Raw genomic sequence first — 23,550 nt, forward strand, 5'->3', positions numbered from 1 at the left:
ATAAAATAGCTTATAAAAATACAATTTTCACTAGTGTCAATTTATAAAATAGCATAAAACCTAATTTATATTGCATAAGCTATTTGCATAAGCTAAAAAATAAGTTAATCCAAATTCACCCATAATTGTTTTATTGTTCCTAAGTGAGTTTTGAAGTGGCTATTGAGTCTATGATCTCTAATATAATATTGATCACTCATTGATATAATTATCTACCCTTAACATACGGTGTGGCATACTTGAAGTAAATATATGAAGTAAATTAGTATAAATTTTGTTCAAAACAAAAATGTGACAAGTCTCGAGCTTTAATCCTGTTGTAATCTAAAAAAATAGAAATATATATGACAAATTGTAAGTTCCACTTATCCTTCATATCTAGTGCATAAATAAGCAGAGCTTATTAATTCTCAGTAGTAATACTGTAATAGTGACTTTATAAAGCCATAAAAGAATTTAAAATTGAGTCACCTCATTTAGATATTTTTCTGATTTTTTGAGAAATTATAATATCTTGATTCTTATGAATATATTTATATATTTAGTAGTTAAAATTAAATATCATGGTCCCGTAGCTCAGTTGGTTAGAGCGTTGGTCTTATGAGCCGAAGGTCGCGGGTTCGAGCCCCGCCGGGACCATTTTATTTTTCCATTTTTATATGTGCACGTTAACGCGTTTCCTATCCTGCCATATTTTGCTCCAATCATAAGCATTCTACGTGAATTATTTGCATTAAATTAAATAACATTAACTAAGCATATAATAAATTAATAATTAATAATACTACATGAAGCATGATCGTTATTATGCATTAATTAATATTTCCATACATGTGGATCGGATGCGTTACGTACGCTGCTTTTCCTATTTTGTTGTTCCAATCAAAGTACATTTCTCAATAATCTTTGTTTAACTTCCTTGCTTATCAATAATAAATACAATAAATAAGCAATTTTACGTTTGGCCCGACTTATTTTCAACTTATAAGTTACTTTCAGCTTAAAGTTAAAAAACACAACTTAAAAGATAAAGTTAAAGCTGTTTGGATTTTAAAAAAAAATTAACATTAAAGTTACTTTTAAAACAATTGTTTCACTGTGATGAAATATTTATAGAAAAACTATTACTTTTAAAACTGAGAATATTATTCAGAAGTATGTCAACGGATAAATAATTTTTTTATACAAAATAAAATCTATTGTATTATTCATTTTATGTAAGAACTCTAATGAAGTTGTATTTTCTTAATATTTAAGAACCGTAAAAAAATAAAAAAAATTAGTTCGGAATTTAAAGAAGACGAAGTGAAGTACTATAGATAATAGTTGGGTGTATATAAAGTACATGTTTGGATTCTAGTTTTCGAACTTTAGCAAGCGGATAATAAATTCTAATTTCATATAATTTATCATTTTATTTCTTTTGTGAATTTTATACTACCATTTAAATATTGCTATTTTATTTGTCAATAAAAATATTCTAGTATATGAAATTGTGAATAAGGTTTTTTTTAAAATAAGGTTTTTTTTAATATAATAATAATCGTCAAAAAGTATATATAATCATTTATTTCTATAAAAAAAAAAAGTAATACTGTAATGAAATAAAAAAATGAAAAAGACGATTATATATTGGACAAACAAAAAAATGATGTGGTTACCTTAAATAATAAATAGGCTATACTCGCATTTCCAAAAAAACAAATTAAGTCCTTAATTTTGTGTAGAGCTTTTTTAAATTTGTGTTTGGCCAGACTTCTCCTTAAAATAAAAAATAAGTCATAAAAAAGTTCGGCCAAACGATACTAAGGTTGTATCATTCATATCATAAACGTTTTTTAAAAAAACTTTAATCACGTCAAAGCAAAAAATCAACAATTTATGATGCTAAAAAAAAATTATGATAGTAGTAGGTACACATAAGATTTTTTTTTTAAACGTAAAGTATCTACTCCATTTCATTTATAATAATATCACGAATACAAAGGGGAATGAACATCAATGAAAATGTGGAAACTAGCTAAGGATGTGGCCTCTCTTGCTAATACATGAATGACCTTATTGGCTTGTCTCCTAATATACTCAACCCGAGAGTTTCTAAAATGTGTGTTAAACATGGTCCTACAGTCCTTAATAATATCACCAAGCTCAGACTCATCTATATTCTTACTATGAAATTTAGTTACAACAATTTGTGAGTCAAGCTCGAAATCCACATGCTCCAGTTGTAAATCTTGAATCCATTTCATGGCATGCAACAATCCAGAAGCATACTCTCATACCCACTTTGTTGAGAATAGTGGAGAAGGATGCATCTATATTGCATTTGTATCTTCCAATAGATGGTTTGGACCACCTAGTACCCGCTATAGTTGGTTGAATTCTACCCGCTATAGGTACACATAAGATATTTGAGCATATATTTTCAAAAGATATATTTTGACATCATAAAAAACGTGACAAGAAACCACATTATAGGGTATGGTTTGATGGTGTGTATGGGGATTTTGGGAGGGAGAAGAGAGAGATTTGGAGGACAAACTTGGTAGAATAACATCATAGATGATGATGTATTTTATACTATTTTATAAGGGGGTTAATAGTGTTTTTTCCTCGACCCACTTGAGTTTGTCTAGTGGTGTTGGCTTAGGTCCTTGGAGTATGCTTCTCTCAAGGTCTTAGGTTCGATTCCCCCTGGTGCCAATTTCGATGGGCTAAGTCCATACAGAGCAAAAAAAGTCTGGCTTTAAATGAGGTCCTCGCAAGTGGGCGGTGTGATTGGTCCCCTTAGATTAGTTGGTCCTAGAGTCGAATACCAAGTTTTCAAAATAATTATAATAATAATAGTGTTTTTTCCTTGTAAAGTGAGCGAGTTTTGTTTTACCTCATACAATAAGATACCTGACTGTGTTAGTCTCCTTACGTTTTTTCCTTGTAAAGTGAGCGAGTTTTGTTTTACCTCATACAATAAGATACCTGACTGTGTTAGTCTCCTTACGTGGCAGTGCCACATGGAATTTAATTATGTTTTTTTTTTTTCATTTCAATAAATAGTAACAAAGTATGTACCATCAACTTTGTGATGCTTGTTTTTCTTAATTGTGCAATTGCCGGAGAAAAGTAAAAATACGGGGAAAGCTTGAGGCATGTATGCAACAAGTTGATAGCTTCTCCCATTTTTTTACGTGCATATTGCACCACATTGATGAGCCACAACTTGTTCTTTTTGCAATGATCTCTTGGAGTATATGGAAGAAACACAATACAAAGCTATGGGAGAATAAATATGAAACAACCAATCACGTGGTGTGCCGCAACCAGAACAACAAAATAGGTGGAAACCGCAACCAATAGGGTACTTGAATTGTAATTTAGATGCAACCTTGTTCACCATTAGCAACCAAGTTGGCATGGGAGCCTGCATTAGAGATGAAAAGGGACAATTTGTAGCAGCAGCAACAAGGTATATGGATGCTAAAATGAATCCAGGTGAAGGAGAAGCATGAGGACTTCAACAAACTATAATGTGGATGGGGATGTTAGGATTTCACAAAGTCATAATTGAGATAGATCGATTGCAAGATGGTGGTCGTCGGTTGATGATGTGTACAATAAAAACTTTATGATGCCCTAGATCTAAAATGCAACAATTAATTAAGTTAAAGGAAATGCTAACAAATCTTCGCGACACTTTTTAAGATCTTAAATAATAAATTTTTATAAAAATGTGTGAAATTAATACATTAAAAATTAAAATATTTAACATTTTAAATAAATAATTATTTTTAATAAAATAATTAAAGATTCCTTCAGAGACGCTTGTTAGCAAGACTCTTACTAAGTTAATAACTAAGTTAATAAATGCTTATGAAGTTGTTTTGCATACATTTCATCAACTTATTGAACATATTTTTGTTGCATCGATTCTAGACACCACTTACAAAAGGATCAGTGACGATTTTGGGTTAGTTTAATCTGATTCGGGGATTAGTTCTAGCATTAAGTGGTTTCAGTCTCCTCCCAATTACAGTTGCGGGGATGCAACAATGAGGATTGTCGAGAACTCAACTCATATTTAAACTTTCATTATTTTTTAAATTAAATAATAAAAATGTAAAAAAAAAAAAAATCAAAAAAAAAAAAAAATTTCCTAATGGCAGTTTGTTCGTTAGCCAGTTGTCTCTACTCTGAACAACCAAAGCATGAGCGTTCCCCGCCTTCACGAACACAAAAAGTGAGAAGAAAGAAAAAAAAATTCCAACTTCAAACAATCCTCCCACTAAACGACACCGTTTGCGAAATTTCCATTTCGTTCATCGATGCATCTTCTCAACCAATCCCAAACAACAGAACAATCACAATCACAATCACATTTACACTCGCAATGGTTCACAGTGCCTACGATTCCTTCGAGCTTCTCACAAATTCTCCATCCAAAATCGAATCCATCGAATCCTACGCTTCTAAAATCCTCTTAGGATGCACTGACGGATCTCTCCTCGTTTACGCGCCGGCATCGGAGGAAATGCGGAATGAAACATATACATTAGAGAGAAACCTAAAAGGATTTGCGAGAAGGCCTGTGATTTCAATGCTGGTGGTGGAATCGAGAGAGCTTCTTCTCTCGCTATCGGAATCCATCGCGTTTCATAAGCTTTCTACATTTCAAACCATTGCTGTTATTACTAAGGCGAAAGGTGCTCATGCTTTTTGCTGGGATGAACAGAGAGGTTTATTGTGCTTTGCTAGACAGAAGCGAGTGTGTATCTTTAGACACGACGGTAATTCCCTCGCATTTGATACTCTTTTTTCTTTCCATCTGTTAATTTGATCTCAATGAATTCAGATTTATGCATTATGTAGTAGTTGTAAAAAGACCAGTGTTTGAGCGGGTTAAAGGAGTTAAGGCGTAAAAAGACCAGTGTTAATGTTCAGTCCCGGTGAAGGCGACAAATACTAGGGTTTGACCGTTTAAAAACATAAAAGTAATAATTTATGCGTTTTGATAAATAGAAATGGTAGTATTATATGAAGAGTTTAATGGAGATGCACTCCTAATGTTACATTTTGTGATTGTGGAAACTATAGCTTTTGTTTCACAAAAAGAGATGAACAACATTTAGGTGTCAATTCATGACGTCTCACACTAGAGATGAATGACTCACTGTTTTGGGTTAGTAAATTTGAGCCATTGCTTCTAAATGAAGAAATTGCTGCGGAATATTAGGCAACATGATTTTAAGGTTTTTGGATTTGAGAATTTAGATTTAAAGAAGTAAAGGGTGAAAAGAAATGGACGGATGTGACATGTCTATGTGAGTTTTTTCAATATTAAAATGTCACACATGCTTCTTTTTTTTTTTTTTTTAACGGAACTTGTTAAAAAGGCTAATAGTGCAAGTATAATGTAATGTAACATTAAGGACCAATTCGGGAAAATAAAAGATTAAAGGACCAGTCCAGGAAAATGGTCAAACATAAAGGACCTCGGGCATAATTTTTCCTATTATAAAAACAACCGTAAAATACTGATTTCTCACTAGACGTTAGTGTAAAACTAGTGTAAGTACTGATAGTGTATGATCCTCATTAGTCTTTATCGTTACTATGCCTGATGGTGCCAATAGCACGGGGATGTCAGCATAGGCCAACCTAGACAATTGCTGCATAGGTCTAAACACCAACCCATTTTAACCAAACACAGATAATAAACTAAACCACCAGTCGTAATTACTACTAGTTTGACCATAAGATCTCCCCAGAGTGATGTTTGTCCACCAAGCATGATTTTCAGTTTTTAGTTGCTTTGGTGGGAATCAAAAACCCACATCTATGGGGAAGATGAGAATTCAATCCCTTAGTTCTTGATCATTAAATTTATAAATGTAGTAAAGCGATGTCGTTTATTTACTCACCTGTGGTATTTCCAATTTGATTTTCATAGGAGCTTAAAAATCAAGAAAGGGACATAAATATACAACTACAAGTGTCTAATGTGAATACATGTCGGACACATGGACAAAACTACTGTTTTGATGTGATTGTGTTTCCTTAATTATGATGACCTGTTGCTATGTTTTCCCTAGGTGGTAGAGGGTTTGTGGAGATGAAAGACTTTGGTGTTCCTGATGTGGTGAAGTCAATGAGTTGGTGTGGTGTGAATATATGTCTGGGGATTAGAAAAGAGTATGTGATTCTGAATGCTACAAATGGTGCAATATCTGAAGTTTTTACTTCTGGGAGGATAGCACCACCTTTGGTGGTATCACTTCCTTCTGGAGAGCTCCTTCTGGGCAAGGTATTCACTTCACTGTTTGATTCTTGAATGATATATCTGTCGATGATATTTGTTTAATATTTTCACAAGTGCATTCTTTTCCTAGTGGTACAAAGTGCTTAGATGTTAGAATATAGTTTATGTAATAAATGCACGTTCTACTTTTCCTTGCCATGTTCACAATGACATAATGTTGGATAGATATACTGGCCATGTTTAAATTAACCTATAGGTTGGGAATTGGAGCTGTAAACTGCTTGAGCTCATGTAAGTTAGGGTAGGGAGGTATAAGTTATACTCCCTCCGGTCCTAATGTATCTGATCCATAATATAGTCTAGATACATTAGATTCTTAATTAATCTAAAATGTAAACTTTCTCTTATATATAGGACCGGAGGGAGTATATATTATACAGCAATGAGACAAAAAGTTTTCTGACACTTGGTCGTGTCACATAGATCAAACAGTGTTATATTGCTCAAGTACTTGTATAATTTATTAGCACACCATATTTCTTGCCCCAAGAATGTTCAAGGGATATGTTTCTGAAAGTTGTATATAATTAACGATGTTAGAAGTATTGATGTTGGAACTCAAAAATTAGCTACTCTTAGATCAGGGGAGAGCAATCAAAATATTCATAGAACAAATTGAAGAGGAAGATTGAAATAAGATTACTAAAAAATTGTGCTTATCACTATTCATAAGGGTTCATTTCTGCCCTACCTGGAGCTATGCTTGGTTTATGTAGCCTGGTTCAGCAATAATGCAGAACCAAATGTGGATCTATAATCGGGAACTCAACACTTTAATCACACGGACAATGATTCTAAGTTTGAAATTCACATAAACCTACAAAGTATAACAAATAGTCTGTCTGTTAGAGCATCAGAAAGATGTTTTCTAATGAAGACCATCATTCCCTTTTCTAATTTGAAAATGAGGAGTGCATTTTCAATAACAACTTACACGCCTCTTTTTAAACTTTTTCCTTTAGTGTCTCTCTCACTTCACTTACTTCACTTCACATGCTTCTTGGTTTAAATGTGTTTTTGCAAATAACTATAATTTCTCAAGATTTATGACTTCTCATACTTTAATAATATTAAGTAAACAATTCATTTTTTGTAAAGCTGGGATGGGAAGGGTCATTTGGTCAGAGGTACTTTCAAGTTGTTATAGCTTAGTTAACTAGTTTTATTTTTTATGGTGAGGTATTCTTTTCAAAACCTCCTGCTTCATGCTGTTGCATTTTCTTGAGTCAGATAAACCGATGTTCTTCTGGTGCATTTTTAGGAGAATATTGGTGTCATTGTGGACCAAAATGGAAAACTTCGTCCAGATGGTAGGATTTGTTGGTCAGAGGCCCCATCAGAAGTCGTAATTCAGAAGCCATATGCTTTAGCCCTGCTGCCAAGATTTGTGGAGGTAGCCAAGTATTTGGTGTCAAACTGCCTGGTTATCAAGAATAAATTTAAGGCTAGTTTTATTTTTTGCATGGAAGAGGTTATACAATTTATTATGCTTATATTTTGCAGATTCGATCTCTCCGAGCTCCATATCCATTGATACAAACAATAGTTTTTCGAAACATTCGCCATCTTCGCCAGAGCCATAACTCAGTGATCATTGCTTTAGAAAATTCTGTGCATGGCCTCTTTCCTGTTCCTGTTGGAGCCCAGGTATTGTAATGTGATCGATTTTCGTAATGTGGTACCTGTTATTGGGTTCTATTGCAAAAGAGAAAACATTGAAACATTTTAATTCTTTTTGCAATTCTTGGTTATATATTATACCTTTTTGTGTTTTGTTAATATATATCACAAATTAAGGATTGTACTATTTCATTGCAGATTGTCCAATTAACAGCCGCAGGTAACTTTGAAGAAGCTTTGTCATTGTGCAAGCTCCTTCCACCCGAAGATTCAAATCTTCGTGCTGCAAAGGAGGGTTCAATTCATATAAGGTTCATAGCCATATTAGATTATTCTTGTTAAAGAAACTGAAAAAAAAAACAAGACATTTTTCCTCCTTTATTTTTATTTTAATTGATCATATCATATCATATCTCTCTAAAGCAGTTAGCCAGGAATCCAAATTTAAGTCTAACACTTGTTTTTATTGGTTGACAAAAAACTTAAATTGATAACAAGTTCTTGGTTTAGTTATTATATAACTAGGGTGTTGTTATGAAATGGATGGGAAATTCCTACTGCTCAAAAGAAATATCTAACTAATTTCGACCACTGTTGTTTATAGAGACAAAAGGAAATAATTGTATTGATATAAGAGAGTTTGATATATTTCCATATTGTGTCCCAGCTTAGCTATAACAGCTATAACAGTAATAGGTTGAACCTTATATTTCCATATTGTTTCTGATATTGTGGAATCTTTTGCATTTCATTCACTCTTGTGGAATTCTTAAGTACTAAAATCTTGACATGCTTCTCATTGCTCATTTTGCAATTTTATCAATAAGCTGTTAAATGTGTTATGCTACATTGTAGATATGCCCACTATCTTTTTGACAACGACAGCTATGAGGAGTCAATGGAGCATTTCCTAGCATCTCAAGTAGATATAACTCATGTGCTTTCTCTGTACACATCCATTATCCTTCCGAAGACAACTATTGTTCATGATCCAGATAAATTGGACATTTTTGGGGATGCTATGCCTCTCTCCAGAGGTTCTTCGGCTATGTCTGATGATATGGAACCCTCTCCAGAATTGGATGACAATGCAGAACTTGAATCAAAAAAAATGAGCCATAATATGCTTATGGCTCTCATAAAATATTTGCAGAAGAAGAGACCTAGTATTATTGAGAAGGCCACAGCAGAAGTAACTGAGGAAGTTGTTTTTGATGCAGTTGGTAATAACTTTGCATCCAATAACAGTAATAGGTTTAAGAAAATAAACAAGGTACAATACTGAGCTTTTTTGTTTGTTCCTTTTTCACGTGTAAAGTATGGTTCATGTATGATTAATGTTTCTATTTATCTTCAATATGCATGATGACAAATGCTTTTGGGGTAGATCTGCTAGAATTTACAACTCATCCAAGATGTATGCTGAAGCTGTGGGACATAAGATGTCCATAATCCTTTTTTTTAATGTTAAAGCTATGCAATACTACTATTGATTTTTATCATAATTGTTATTGAAGTTATTACTTGGAAAATTATTGGTGTCAGGGGCGTGGTAGTGCACCTGTTAGTTCGGGAGCTCGGGAGATGGCTTCAGTATTGGATACTGCTCTACTCCAAGCATTGCTTCTAACTGGACAACCTTCTATGGCTGAAAATTTGTTGAGAGGTCTTAACTACTGTGATTTGAAAATATGTGAAGAGATGCTTCAAGAAGGCAGTTATCATGTTGCTTTAGTAGAACTTTACAAGTGCAACTCCATGCACCGGGAAGCCCTTGAACTTATTGATAAATTGGTGAAAGAATCAAAGTCTAGCCAATCTAAGATTGTACATAGATTCAATCCCGAGGCCATCATCGAGTACCTCAAGGTAAATTTTCTATTTGGTCGATAGTTTTGAATTTTGATGATAAACATTTTGCTTCTATGTTCTTCAAAGCTGTCATGCCTATATATTTTCTTCCTCAAAAAATCGCTGATTTAACATAGTATGAAGGAAGCAACAGAGTCTGCATATATGACATTATAAAACCTGTAATCAGATAGAAAGGGTCCTGTTACTTTTGGTGTATATAATATGGCTTAAACAAAGGAATGGTTTTTAGTTTAATTTAGTAGTGTTCATCAGATGAAATTTCTTTATCAAACATTCATTTGTTCTTTAGCCTGTGGGAACAATGGACAACAGTGAGCCATTTTCACAAGGGAGCCATATTGGATAATTTAGTCATTTTCCTCTTTTGGCATACAGCTAAATGAGAAAATATTTGCAGTCACTTAGGGGATTAGTTAAAAATATATATTCAGTTTCTGTTATACATGAATTGAAGTTTTCACAAGACTCCAATCCCCTTCAAGGTTTTATTTTGATTTATATCAATTATGCATTTATCATTGTTAATCGGTGCTAATTTCTCTGATTTGGCGGGTTTCTGATGCAGCCACTTTGTGAAACAGACCCAACACTTGCTCTAGAGTACTCCATGCTTGTTCTTGAAAGCTGCCCAACCCAAACTATACAGCTCTTTTTGTCTGGAAATATTCCAGCAGATATGGTTAACTTATATTTGAAGCAACATGCTCCAAACTTGCAAGCCACATACTTGGAGCTCGTGCTTTCAACGAATGAGGATGCTGTCTCTGGAACATTGCAAAATGAAATGGTGAGGGCCTCTGGCAACCAATTCAATAGCTCCAAGGACTAAAGCAATTCTACTTTTTCTTTTTCAAACACAATTAGCTATATGGTATTTTCATGATTCATGTGGTCAATAATAGGAGAATAATCTCTATTTACTTGCTGTACTCTGGAATGTAGGTACATATCTATCTTTCTGAAGTACTTGATTGGCATGCTGATTTAAGTTCTCAACATCAATGGGACGAAAAGGTTTATTCCCCTAAAAGGAAAAAATTATTGTCTGCCTTGGAGAGTATATCAGGATATAATCCAGAAACTCTGCTTAAACTTCTTCCGTCAGATGCTTTATACGAAGAGCGGGCAATATTGTTTGGAAAAATGAACCAGCATGAACTAGCATTATCTTTGTATGTTCATAAGGTATATCAAGTAAATATCATAATGTCTTTACTGTGTAAACAACAATTATGATGGTGTAATGCATTTTAAGTTTAATTGCTTTGTGCATATGTATTGTATATATATATCTTAGTTGTTGTGAATATAATGGGAATAAGTTGACTCCCTTTTCATTTGTAGCTTCATGTTCCAGAACTGGCATTGTCATATTGTGATCATGTGTATGATTCTACCCATAAGCCTTCTGTAAAATCTCCCAGCAACATATACTTGATGCTTCTGCAAATCTATTTGAATCCACGGAGGACGACTGTGAACTATGAAAAGAAAATTTCAAATATATTATCCCCACAGAGTAAATCCCTTCGAAGGGTTGCTTCAAAATCATTATCAAGAACTAGAAGTCGAGGATCAAGGAAAATTGCTGCAATAGAGATTGCAGAGGACACAAAAACTAGTCTGACTAGCGACAGTGGTAGGAGTGATGCTGACATGGATGAATTTATTGAGGAAGGAAGTACTTCTATCATGCTTGATGAGGCCCTCGATTTGTTAAGTCGCAGGTGGGATAGAATCAATGGAGCCCAAGCCCTTAAACTCCTACCAAAAGAGACCAAATTGCAGGTATAATTGAGGAAAGTAAGCGATTGAATTGCCTTTATTTCATCAAAGACAAATTTGATTCATAAGTACAGTAGATTTGGGTTATTGAGGGGCACATGGTTTACATTTTCATGGTTATTCTGCCAATTCTTGATGTTAGGCCATACCTAGATAAGACACAACACTTGTTTTTATTGGTCCAACTTACGCTCATGGTGGAGTTTGTTCTGTTAGTTCAACTTTTTTATGATATTTTATTAGACATTATTAGTTTGTTTCTTTGATTTAGTAAAAAATTGAATGTTATCTGCAGAACTTGCTTCCATTTCTTGGACCCCTTGTGAGAAAATCTAGTGAAATGTACCGTAATTGCTCAATTGTCAGGAGCTTGAGACAGAGTGAGAACCTTCAGGTAAGCATGCATCAGTGTATTTCTTGCTTCTCAATAGATTTATTGATCACTATCCTTCAATGCTTTCTTCTTGACATACCAAGGTAGTGCAATCTAGGAAACAAAGAGCGACATGCTCTTGCACATTCAGATGCTAATGTTTTGTTACAGTGTATGTACATATCTATCAACCCTCAATTTGCTTTGCACAGGTGAAAGATGAACTCTACAGTAAGAGAAAAGAAGTTATAAAGATTAGTGGTGATAACATGTGCTCCTTGTGCAATAAGAAAATAGGGACTAGTGTTTTTGCAGTTTATCCGAATGGGAAAACTCTAGTGCATTTTGTCTGTTTCAGAGATTCTCAAAGTATGAAAGCTGTCGCCAAAGGGTCTCCGTGCAAAAAGGCATTTTAAAAAGAGTTATACTATTCAGACACAAGTTTCTGGACACCGTATCCTAACATGGTACCAAATACATAAGGATGGGGTGTGTTTGCAGACCAAGGTGAGAGAAAATATTATTAAAAAAGACCAAAAGTGTACGCCGGCCGTATTGTTATACAGTGTCAGTGGTATGATTTGTGTTTTCAAATCATTTCTGCTTTGAAAATGGGTATTGAAATGAAAAGTTGAGGTGAATATGCTTAAGAGATCAGCTTGTACTAGTTTGAACTTTTTAGCTTGTAAATGTTGGTTTGTTTTTTTGGTTAAATATAAGCATTAAAAGGGAATAGATATTTTTCTCTCCTTTCACCCAGTTTTTTTCTAAAGTAAGTTTAGTGTGTGTTTGGTTCTACGGCGACAAAAATTGATTTTATTATAAATAAGTTGAATGTAAAATGATTTTTATATATATATAAAGTGAGTTGAAGTTTGAGTGTAAAAATCATGTTTGACATCAAAAGTTAGAAATTTTGACTTCAAGTTAGAATTAATTCTTGAATCATAATCAATTACAATGAAAAACATGTAAACATGTCATAAACTAATTTTACACCTCTAAAATCAATTTTGTCATCTAAGTGGAACAAAACATACATCTGACCAGCTATTCCCCTGCATGAAGTGGAACTTTTCCAATTCCAACTTTTATTTCTACATCCCTCTCTAGCAAGTGTAGTGTTGATCAACTATGAATATATATTTTACTCAAAAAAAAAAAAAAAACTACGAATATATTTGGATAAGCTTAAAAAAATACTTACAAAATAAAACAAAGAGTTTTACAATGATTATGTGTATGTTTGGTTTAGCTTTTCCACCCCACAAAACATGCATCTATCCGAATTTTCACAGTGATTTTCATAAACTACAAAGCGTAGCTTCACTTTGCAGTAGTTTTCTATCGTGATTTTAAGAGAGGTGCAAGTTGAACCAAACATATGCTATAAGCTTTTTCCGACATTTTAAGATTTTTTTTCTGTTAAAAAATCTTGAAAATGCATTTAGCCATCGTGGCTAAACTTTTTTACTTTCTAAATAGCGGATTCCTCACGATAATCGTTCGGAGTCTGTAATCTGAAATAAAAAAAATGACTGAATTTTAAAATTTGAAAAAGATAAATTTCTCTAGAATAAAATAAAATTTAGGGTGGCATCAGAACTGTGGGGAGTGGGTGAAGACACTCAGAACATCATAACATGATTGGTCATGCAAATATAGGCCCATGTTTGTTCTAAGACAGTCTGCACATTTAGTTAGTTAAAGATTTTAGGTCAGAGATGCTAAATATTAGGAGCAGTTACTTGAAATTATGATACGTGGAATAATGGTTAAGACAAGTTATTCAGCAAATAAAATCTACTCTTCCCCAAGATCCCTTCCTTACTCACAATTAGTCCAATGCATTCAGTCTATAATAAAATGGTTATATTATCAGTCTTTACCTTTGTATTTTTGTTAGGATCAGAAATTTAGTTAGAAGCATTCATTTGGATTCGTGCAGTTTGTAAACATGTCATTGAAAAGCATAGTAAAAAATGGAATAGGTAGCGGATCAAGTAAGCGTTGGATCTCTCAATCAAAGTCACACGTTGCTTCGGATGTAACTTCAATTGAACCTATTCAACAAGGACAGTGGGCAAATCTACCACCCGAATTGCTTTTGGATATAATCCGGCGGGTTGAAGAGAGTGAGACATCTTGGCCTGAGCGTGCTGTTGTTGTCTATTGTGCTTCGGTATGTAAATCATGGAGGTCCGTAACGAAAGAGATTATCAAGAATCTTCAACAATGTGGAAAGATCACATTTCCTATTTCATTGAAGCAGGTAATTAATTCTTCGTCCACTTTATCGTCTAATCCAAATTATTCTTGAACCTCGTGTTTTTTATGTTCTCTTCCATTTATGTGTATGATGAATAGCCCGGTCCCCGTGATCATCTGATGAAATGCTTTATTAGAAGGATTAAAGGGACTTCTACATTTCTGTTGTACTTAGGTTCGATGCTATGTAAGTATTTCATTTCTGAAACATTCCATACATTTTTCTAAGACAATGAATATCAGTTTTCAAATTTCCCTTAATGATCTATGTATATAAGAGGCTTGTGTTGGTTTGGTTGTAATTGAATAGCGAAGAATAAGAGTAGTAAGTTTTTATTAGCCGCCAAAAGGATAAAAAGGGCTGCACGCATCGACTTTGTCATATCCTTGGCTGCAGACGATTTTTCTCCCGCCAGCAACAAATATGTTGGTAAACTGAGGCAAGTTTGTCATATCCTTGATTGTAATAGAAGCGTAAATCAATGTTTCTATCGGCTTTTCATCAGGCCTCTTATAATCTTCACAACTCGATTTTTATACATATGGCAGGTCTAATTTTTGGTGCAACAAGTTCACTATATGCGACAGTCAACCTCCACATGATGCTTCCGTTCAACAAAATTGTCGAACAAGCAAGAGATTTAATTCTAAGCAGGTGTCACCGAAAAGTGCACGTTGTCATCTTGTTAGCACCATTTCCAATGTGCTGTTCTTTAGAAAGAAAAGAAATGTACACTGCATCATGAACTATATACCTATCTCAGCTATTCAGAAAGGGGGAAACGCCGGCCTGACTCCAACATCTTTACCTCAAATATTTGATGAAACTATTTGTCCTTCTTCAGCACTTAACCAAGCCTCAGCCGAGCCCTTGATACTCCAAAACAACGCTCCCATGTTGTGGGATGACCGCAGCAAGAGCTTTCAACTTGTAGCCGCTGTTGATCCATCTCATAATGTTTCTCCTGCCGAGCGAAAAAGGATAATCTTGCAGTGTGGAATGATTGAAAAAGATATATTCGTCATGGACTACTCTTTTCCAATTTCTGCCTTCGAAGCCTTTGCCATCTGCTTGACGTCAATGTAATCATCATCTAATGATTTGTTGCGTATAAAAAGGCACATAGTTAATCAAACACCAAGAACTGTGGCATGCAGGTAAAAAATAGTCACAGAATTCGTTGCACTTTTAATTTGTGAAAACACTATGAGCATAAGTTTGCTCAAAATAAAAAACTGCGAAACATTATAAATCGACTTACGTGACTTGCATTTTCTGCTTTTTGAGAGGCAAATGTTTAATCTGCGTAGTTGCAAAGCTTCACCTTATTCACTGCTTATTTACATACACTTCCCTTCTACTTATTACAAACTTTTCATGTGAATTGATTAGTTTGAAAGCTTAAACTGAATGGTGTAGACTATTTTTATCCTATTATTGTTAACTGTTGAGCTTTGTTTATTTTACAGTTTTATAGTAATGTTAAATTGTATCATATTAGTAATTTCTTTAAAAACCAACTTGCATAAATATTAACATAAAAATTTTCAAGACTCTTATTTTTGTCTTTCAATATTTTAAGTTATTTGTTATGATGGGAATGGGAATTTAAAACTGCTCTCATTGCAAAAGGCGTGATAGTTTTCTTACATTTTCTTTAATTAATGTAAATATTAGTTCGTTATTTTGTACTCCCTCCGATCTTAATTATAATATAAAAAAATATTTACTTTTAAAATTTATCGAATAATTGATATATTTGATCTTTAATATATTCGGATGATGATGTCCAATCTAATAATATTAACATTCTCACTAGCTATTCTTCTACACGAGTGGAACTTTTCGAATTTTAGCTATTCTCCTACATGGGTGAAACTTTTCGAATTTTAATTTTTATTGCTACATCCATCTTTCTAACTAGCTAATCAAGTGCTGATTAATATGTTTTATAAACTTTTTTATAAAAAAAAAACTTATAAAAAGAAATATCAAGAGTCTTACAATAATTATATTGTTTCTCCAACTTTTGATATAAGTTTCAAACTGACTTCTACGTCTATATTTTTTCAAAAACCATCTCCTTTTAAGTAAAAGTCTCCAAACCCATTGTATCTCATTCTTATGTCTTTATAATCAAAGAATACCTATCTTTAAAAAAGAGAAAATCCAAATTAATAATACAATAACCCTTATGATCCAATTGTTGAATAAACTGAGCACTACTAGAAAAAAGATTTTTGGATACGGGATTCCACCACTGATATCTGAATACCAGAAGTGAAACACGGTGAACAAATGATTCCACTACGGATATTTGAATACCAGTGTAAAGTCGTAGTGAAAAGTAGACACGATGACAATATTGTAATTGCATTGAAATTTATTTTAATGGGATTTCACTATGGGTTTTGTTTTATGTCACTTTACTTCAATATTAGAAAGGTTTGCCTGCCTCTCCATAGAAACACAATACGCGCATTCTGTACACATAGAAACACAATAAATTTAGTTGGCAAAATACATTCAAACATGCACGAAACATAATCCACTTATAATTTCTGCATTGAAAATTATTCTTCTAGCTAACTTATAATTTCTGCATTGAAAATTATCCTCATGAAAGTGCATGGACAAGTAGGAGAAATTAAATCATTCACTTTTTCTAAACTGAATGATAAATTAACAAAGAGACCTATTAGTGCGTCATCGGTGACAGTGGCAAGAGGTCCCTTTGCGTCGCAAATTGGCTACTTTATTGCCTTACGTTGAAATAGGATCTGTTAGTGCAGCTCAGCTGCTCTGTTAACTCGTGGCGGACTTCGGTTTTATTATAGTTGATCTGTTACTGCATATATGCTGCTTTGGAAATATATTGCTTATCAGATTGTGACTGCATAGCTTGCTTCAGGGAGTGGAGGTTCAGCACTAAGTGGATTTTTTAGGGTTTTACTATTGTATGGATATAAGTTGTTCATTAGGCAGTGACACCTTAAATTGCATCTGTGAGTGTAGGACCTGCATTAGTGGAGGTTTTAGGCTATTTCTATTGTATGCTTGCAAAGCCTTCATGAGCTAGTTTTACTGATATAGGTTTGATGTCAAGCTTTCGTATGCTAATCCTTGAACTGTTGTTGATCTCAAGCTCTAAATACTTCTTGTACTTAGAGTTCTTTTTATTATAAAGTCCTTTTGCTATTTCAAAAGAAAAACAAAGAGACCTATTCTTGGTATAAAGGTTTGGGAAATAATTGCAATTTTGGTTGGTTTGTCAACTTATAATTCTCACTGTTCTTTCACTATGTTTTACTTCAAGAAAGAAAATGAACTTGGTGAAGGTGGATATGGAGTGGTTTATGAGGGACAATTGATCAATGGGAGTGCATTAAAAAGATACTCAATAATATGTGAGTTTTATTAAAATGTTGAGGCTATTTACCTTAATTGTTCTGTTAGTGCCTTTTGGATTGACTTATTTAAGTTAATCTACTTTCATAATCTCTTATGGGACTGTTCGCGAGAGCTTATGAAAACAAATTACGACATGTCCATATGCTGTCAAATATGTCACAGCATTGTCAAATGATAAGTGTTATTGGTCTTATGTATTTCAGGGACTTGGGTTGTATCGTGATACGGGATTTTTGCTTTATGGGCCTCCAAGTTGTGGTAGAACACAGATTGCCAAAACTGTTACCAATGAGGCGGGAGCTAATTTCATTTATATTAAGGTCCATCAAAATATTTCATCCGCTTCTCATTAGTTTTGGCTTATATAAAGTTGCTTTGTCTCAAATGATGAATTAAGAGTTGATGATGCATTTGTTTCTCGACTCTACTGAATTAAGCTTTTTTTTGGGATTGTTCTGCATAATTGCAATAGTATTACTATTAGGATTTGTGTTTGGTGTAATTTTTACATTCACATCCAATAGAAATTTTACTATTTTGCTATATGATCCATTTCATTACAATATATACTCATTAAATCATTACTTGTATTTGTATGTTGCTGCATACTATCTATTTTAATTTGACTATCAAGAGCTTTTAGACCTTCTTATTTTCTTTTGTAGTTCATGGCTGGAAAGTGAAGACTTGATACATAACTCATCAAGTAGCCACTCATCCAAATTAGCTTAACTCAATCAACTATCTTTATGGTCAAATTAAATGATGGTAATGATACTCTTTCTTTATTTTTGTGCAGTAGTTATATATATCTTTGATATTTGACGTTGCAGTTGCAAGATTATATTAAGATTTCTATAACAGATTCTTCAATTCTAACTTCTTGTATCATTACCCATATAAGCTTTTTATATGCATTAGCATAGTGAGAAGAACTGGTTTTTATTAACAAGACAAGATGAGAGTAAACTAGGGAAAAGCTCCAAGTGCAGTATTTAATGGAAATACCTATATAAGAATGACTATATGTGTATCTGAGTTTTGAACTTAAACTTCTTGATTTTATTTGTCATATGGTTGATTATAGGAGTTCATTTTAACTAATTAAAGTTGATAGTGAATGAGTTGATATTAACTAATTATTTCTCTTTTGTTATTGCAGACAACTGATGTTGGTAGTGAGCTAATTGTGCTTTATGGATCTGATTTTATGGATATGGTTCTGGTTTGCAGCACAACCAGTTCTTGTGCAATTTTAGCATTCAAGGTTTTCGGTTCCGACCATGAGACGAAAGCGCTGTGACCTTTTTCTGTTATTGGCTGTTTGGTTGAAGTTTGAGGGCAGTTTCAAGATAGATTTTGTCATGTGCCTTCACAATGTGTGCCTTCACAGTTTGAGGGCTGCAAGGAGAGGAAAATGATTGTTTTCATAGTTTTAATTCTATACATACATTATTTCTGTATTGGTTACTTTTCAAGTGTCATGACCATGGAAGGCAAAAACTGTTGTGATTCCAAGACACCCAAGTAATTTCGTTTGAATTAAGAGTTTGAGTTCTTATTGTTAATATATATATTCTTCTCTTTTTATTTTCAATTATGATGAGTTTTGAGAGCATGATGTTGGACTGATTCCAATTCTAAATTCTGTATAGCAGTAGAAAAAAAAATGATTTTTATTTATAAAAAATTAAGCGATTTCACGTCGGTTGAAAGAATTAACAGTCGTGAAATATTGCACATGTTAGAAAAACTCAATTATTATAGTAGAAGTTTATTGATATCTAAAATAAAACTTCTCAACTTGCATAAAGTTGGCCAAGATAAACTCAAAAAATTTGCCATAGAACTAGAAGCATGACTACTGATAATATTTTTCTAGATGTAATGTAACCTTGAGAAAAACAAGCAACCTTGAGAAAAATTAAGCATGACTACTGATGTAATGATAACTATTTTCATTCTGTTGCCTTTGGCCTTTGACCATAGTTGTTTTATCTATCTGTCAAAAGTCAAAATCACTAATCTTCACCTCTCCTTCTTTCTCTCACTTTCACTGAGTAGAACCGTGTCAAAATCACTCCGATTCGGAAGAACCTTACCAAAATCACTCTAATTCTTAATCCTTATGTCTTCATCATAATCGACTTTTCAACAAACATGGGATAGTCTTTCAAAATAAAATACATGTGATAGAATTGCCGAAGCTTCTCAGAAAAATCTCTGATCTGAAGCTTGAAATTGTTAATCGCCGTCTTCATTTTCAGTCATCTTCGTGTTCCTTCTTCATCATTGTCTTTGTGTTCTGTCTCTGAGAATTGCAATTCCTCAAATTGTGTATCAGAATCAATGAAGAAGGGAACAACTCAGTGACTGGACTAAGGTTGTGGTGCATGCAATGCTATTTTGGTTAGTTTCCTCCACTTCACTTCCAAAATGTCGTAGTGGTTGATTGTGCAGTAGAAACATTTATACTGCGATATGGGTTCATGAGCATATCTGAAAATAAGTTGAAGATGATGTGCATGTAGATGAAGCAAGGAAGAGTGAGAAACACGGTCATCGTTTACATGTCAAATCATATCCTCAGCTGAAGCAAATCATAACAATTCTAGCAGCCTAGAGGTTGGAACTTCTGATGGTCATCATCACCAGCTTGAGAACAAATCCTGATTGGAAGAGTTGTGCAAATTCACATGGAAACAAACTTTTTGTGCTTTTCTGTAGTACTGCTTTTTGATATATCAGTAGCGGGAACAATAGTCTCACCAACAGCCTTTTTAACTGATGCACACAGAAGTCTACCAACAATTTTGTTACACCATTTTCAAAGATTGATTTTCATTGAGGAGCATGGATAAGATGCACTACCAATCCTGTAAATATATACAACTGGTATGTATTTATCCCTTCTTATCATACAAGAACATCAACGATCAGAGCATATGCTCCTTAGGGAAAATATCCATACCCAACTACGTGACAAACTTTTCCCTACCATCTCTCTATAACACTCACTACCTCACTAGTCACTACTCATTATCTCACCAATCTATCAGTTTGTCAATTATAAAAACACTGAACAAAAGAAACAACAATAACTTAAGCCTTTTTACCCATTAGGTTAAGCAGCTACATAAATGAAATGATGTTGAAACAAAGTGAAAATAATATTAATGTATAAATAGAAAAAAAAAATTACCTAGTTTTGATTATATAATAGACCTCTCTCAATCATTTCATGAAGAAGTTTCTCTGCTTTATCATTTTCACCTTTTTCAAAGAGGGAACGAATAATTGTTTCATAAGTTTTATCATCAGGAATGCAACCATTCATTTCCATTTTTGATAAAATGGTCAATGCTTCATCAAACAAGCCCTCGTTGCAAAATCCCTTGATTATACCATTATATGTATAGACATCTAGATTGTAGCCTTTGACCAAAAGATCTTCAAAAACCTTTCTGGCATCCTCCAGTCTTCCATTTATACACAATCCATGTATAAGAATAGTGTATGTATGCAAGTTTGGCTGAATACCCTTCTCTATAATTTTGGTTAATAATGCAATTGCCACGTCAACACGATGGTTTTTGAACAAAGCATCCAATATAGAACAGTAAGTCACCACATCAGGGATAATTTTGCTACGATGCATTTCATTGACAAGCTCCAAAGCCTTTTCGATTCTTCCCGATTTACACAAACCATCAATAAGTGAACTGTAAGTCACCACATCAGGGATAATTTTGCTACGATGCATTTCATTGACAAGCTCCAAAGCCTTTTCGATTCTTTCCGATTTACACAAACCATCAATAAGTGAATTGTAAGTCACCACATTAGGGATAACTTTGCTACGACGCATGTCATTGACAAGCTCCAAAGCCTTTTTGATTCTTCCCGATTTACACAAACCATCAATAAGTGAACTGTAAGTCACCACATCAGGGATAATTTTGCTACGATGCATTTCAATGACAAGCTCCAAAGCCTTTTCGATTCTTCCCGATTTACACAAACCATCAATAAGTGAACTGTAAGTCACCACATCAGGGATAATTTTGCTACGATGCATTTCAATGACAAGCTCCAAAGCCTTTTTGATTCTTCCCGATTTACACAAACCATCAATAAGTGAACTGTAAGTCACCACATTAGGGATAACTTTGCTACGACACATTTCATTGACAAGCTCCAAAGCCTTTTTGATTCTTCCCGATTTACACAAACCATCAATAAGTGAAGTGTAAGTCACCGCATTACGGATAATTTTGCTACGATGCATTTCATTGACAAGCTCCAAAGCCTTTTCGATTCTTCCCGATTTACACAAACCATCAATAAGTGAATTGTAAGTCACCACATTAGGAATAATTTTTTTATGATGCATTTCATCGACAAGCGCCAAAGCCTTTTCGATTCTTCCCGATTTACACAAACCATTAATAAGTGAATTGTAAGTCACCACATCAGGAATAATTTTTTTATGATGCATTTCATTGACAAGCTCCAAAGCCTTTTCGATTCTTCCCGATTTACACAAACCATCAATAAGTGAATTGTAAGTCACCACATTCGGAATAATCATTCTACGACGCATTTCATTGAACAGATTCACGGCTTCATCTACCATTTTAAACTTACAAAATCCATTAATCAAGGCATTGTAGCTCCAAGCATTAGGAGGCACTCCATTCTTAGCCATAGTGTTGAGTATATCTTTAGCTTTGTTCATTTCTCCAACTTTACATAACCCGTTAATCAAAGTTGTGTAGCTAACTTCATTCAATTGAAATCTGTGTGTAACCAACTTGTGATGAAAGTTCAATGCTTTATCGATCTCACCTTTGAGACAAAGACCTTTGATGAGTGTAGTAAAGGTTATGACATGTGGGTGATAACCCTTTTTGAGAATAGTGGCAAATACAGCAAATGAAAGAGAAATTTGACCCAATTGAGAGAAACAATTTATCAAGATATTGAAAGTGACAAAGTCTGAGTAAATTTCGTTTAATTCCATCTTTTGATGAAGTGAAATAACAGTTGAGTAGTGTTTGAGCTTGACAAGGGAAGTTAAGATTTTGTTAAATTCGATTGTCTCTGGTGTAGGCTTGTTCTGACGGAGCAATTGATTGAATGTGGAAATGAGAGTAGTGTGGTCTTGATGATGAAATTTAGAGTCTAGCTTTGTTCTTGTTGTTGATTTAGTTGAAGGAATGAAATTAGGTTTTGAAAGTTGTTGAAATTTGGGAGTTTCTGGAAAATTACGAGTGATGATTGAAAATGACATTGTTGTGGTTTGGTTGAAGGAGAGATGATAGCAGTATCGATTTGTGGTACGGAATGGAATTGAGAGTATGAAGAAGAAGAAGTTGAAAGGGGATTTTAGGGTTTGAAAATTGGAAATGGAAGGACACATGTGAAGTCTGGTATTTGTTCACTATGGTTCATGTTGTACCCCACATGTTGCTTCACACGCGCCGAGTAGAGTGTAGAGCATGGTCAGAGCCTAAAATGGTTCATCTTAGACTACCCACAGGACACAATGGTTTCAACACCAAAAAATATTCAACACCCACTTTTTCACTCCACATCATTTTCTCTTTCTTCCACCTAATCATTCAACACACATTCAACTTTTACCCTCTCCAATGGTTTTTATATTCAACACCATACCCCACCACTTTCTCTACCCCACCACTTTCTATTTCATATTCTTATTTAAATTTTAATTTTTGTTTTTATGATTAAATAACATTATAATTATCGATTAAAATTAAATTAAAATAAGACACTTAACAAAATTTATTTAAATATTTTTTTTTTATTTTCTTAATTTAAAATGCAATACATCACACAAATAACGTAATTAGTACGATACAAATTAACTTAAAATGCAAT

At 33.7% G+C, this 23,550-nt stretch overlaps 3 protein-coding genes, 1 long non-coding RNA gene and 1 other non-coding gene across 6 annotated transcripts; 4 read left to right on the plus strand and 1 right to left on the minus strand.

Annotated features, from left to right (window-relative positions):
* Positions 1-565: 565 nt before the first annotated feature.
* On the plus strand, positions 566-639 carry TRNAI-UAU. The gene has a single exon. It is a non-coding gene; the product is annotated as a tRNA-Ile (tRNA).
* A 3,534-nt stretch (positions 640-4,173) lies between these two features.
* On the plus strand, positions 4,174-12,854 carry LOC123881966 (vacuolar sorting protein 39-like). Its single transcript, XM_045930740.1, has 12 exons — positions 4,174-4,781; positions 6,087-6,298; positions 7,575-7,706; positions 7,817-7,960; positions 8,132-8,244; positions 8,789-9,206; positions 9,479-9,802; positions 10,374-10,595; positions 10,751-10,993; positions 11,153-11,596; positions 11,889-11,987; positions 12,179-12,854. Exons 1-12 carry the CDS (start codon positions 4,385-4,387, stop codon positions 12,380-12,382), a joined length of 2,952 nt encoding a protein of 983 aa, XP_045786696.1. The 5' UTR covers positions 4,174-4,384; the 3' UTR covers positions 12,383-12,854.
* A 1,069-nt stretch (positions 12,855-13,923) lies between these two features.
* LOC123922804 (tubby-like F-box protein 5) lies at positions 13,924-15,321 on the plus strand. The gene is made up of 4 exons (XM_045975493.1): positions 13,924-14,238; positions 14,334-14,421; positions 14,545-14,674; positions 14,784-15,321. Exons 1-4 carry the CDS (start codon positions 13,924-13,926, stop codon positions 15,319-15,321), a joined length of 1,071 nt encoding a protein of 356 aa, XP_045831449.1.
* A 1,529-nt stretch (positions 15,322-16,850) lies between these two features.
* Positions 16,851-19,188, plus strand: LOC123923086. The gene is made up of 4 exons (XR_006814263.1): positions 16,851-17,642; positions 17,850-17,966; positions 18,312-18,414; positions 18,809-19,188. It is a non-coding gene; the product is annotated as an uncharacterized LOC123923086 (long non-coding RNA).
* Positions 19,189-19,404: 216 nt separating this feature from the next.
* LOC123923085 (pentatricopeptide repeat-containing protein At1g62680, mitochondrial-like) lies at positions 19,405-23,099 on the minus strand. Of its 2 annotated transcripts, none has more exons than XM_045975724.1 (2): positions 20,849-23,097; positions 19,405-20,522 (listed from the first exon to the last, which is right to left on the minus strand). In XM_045975724.1, exon 1 carries the CDS (start codon positions 23,066-23,068, stop codon positions 20,849-20,851), a length of 2,220 nt encoding a protein of 739 aa, XP_045831680.1. In that variant the 5' UTR covers positions 23,069-23,097; the 3' UTR covers positions 19,405-20,522. The 2 variants fall into 2 exon arrangements, with proteins under 2 accessions (XP_045831680.1, XP_045831681.1); XM_045975725.1 differs by having other exon boundaries at positions 19,420-22,009; positions 22,220-23,099.
* Between the last annotated feature and the right edge of the window lie 451 nt (positions 23,100-23,550).

The sequence above is a fragment of the Trifolium pratense genome, linkage group LG4 (assembly GCF_020283565.1).
Source record: "Trifolium pratense cultivar HEN17-A07 linkage group LG4, ARS_RC_1.1, whole genome shotgun sequence".
NCBI classification, from domain to species: Eukaryota; Viridiplantae; Streptophyta; class Magnoliopsida; order Fabales; family Fabaceae; genus Trifolium; species Trifolium pratense.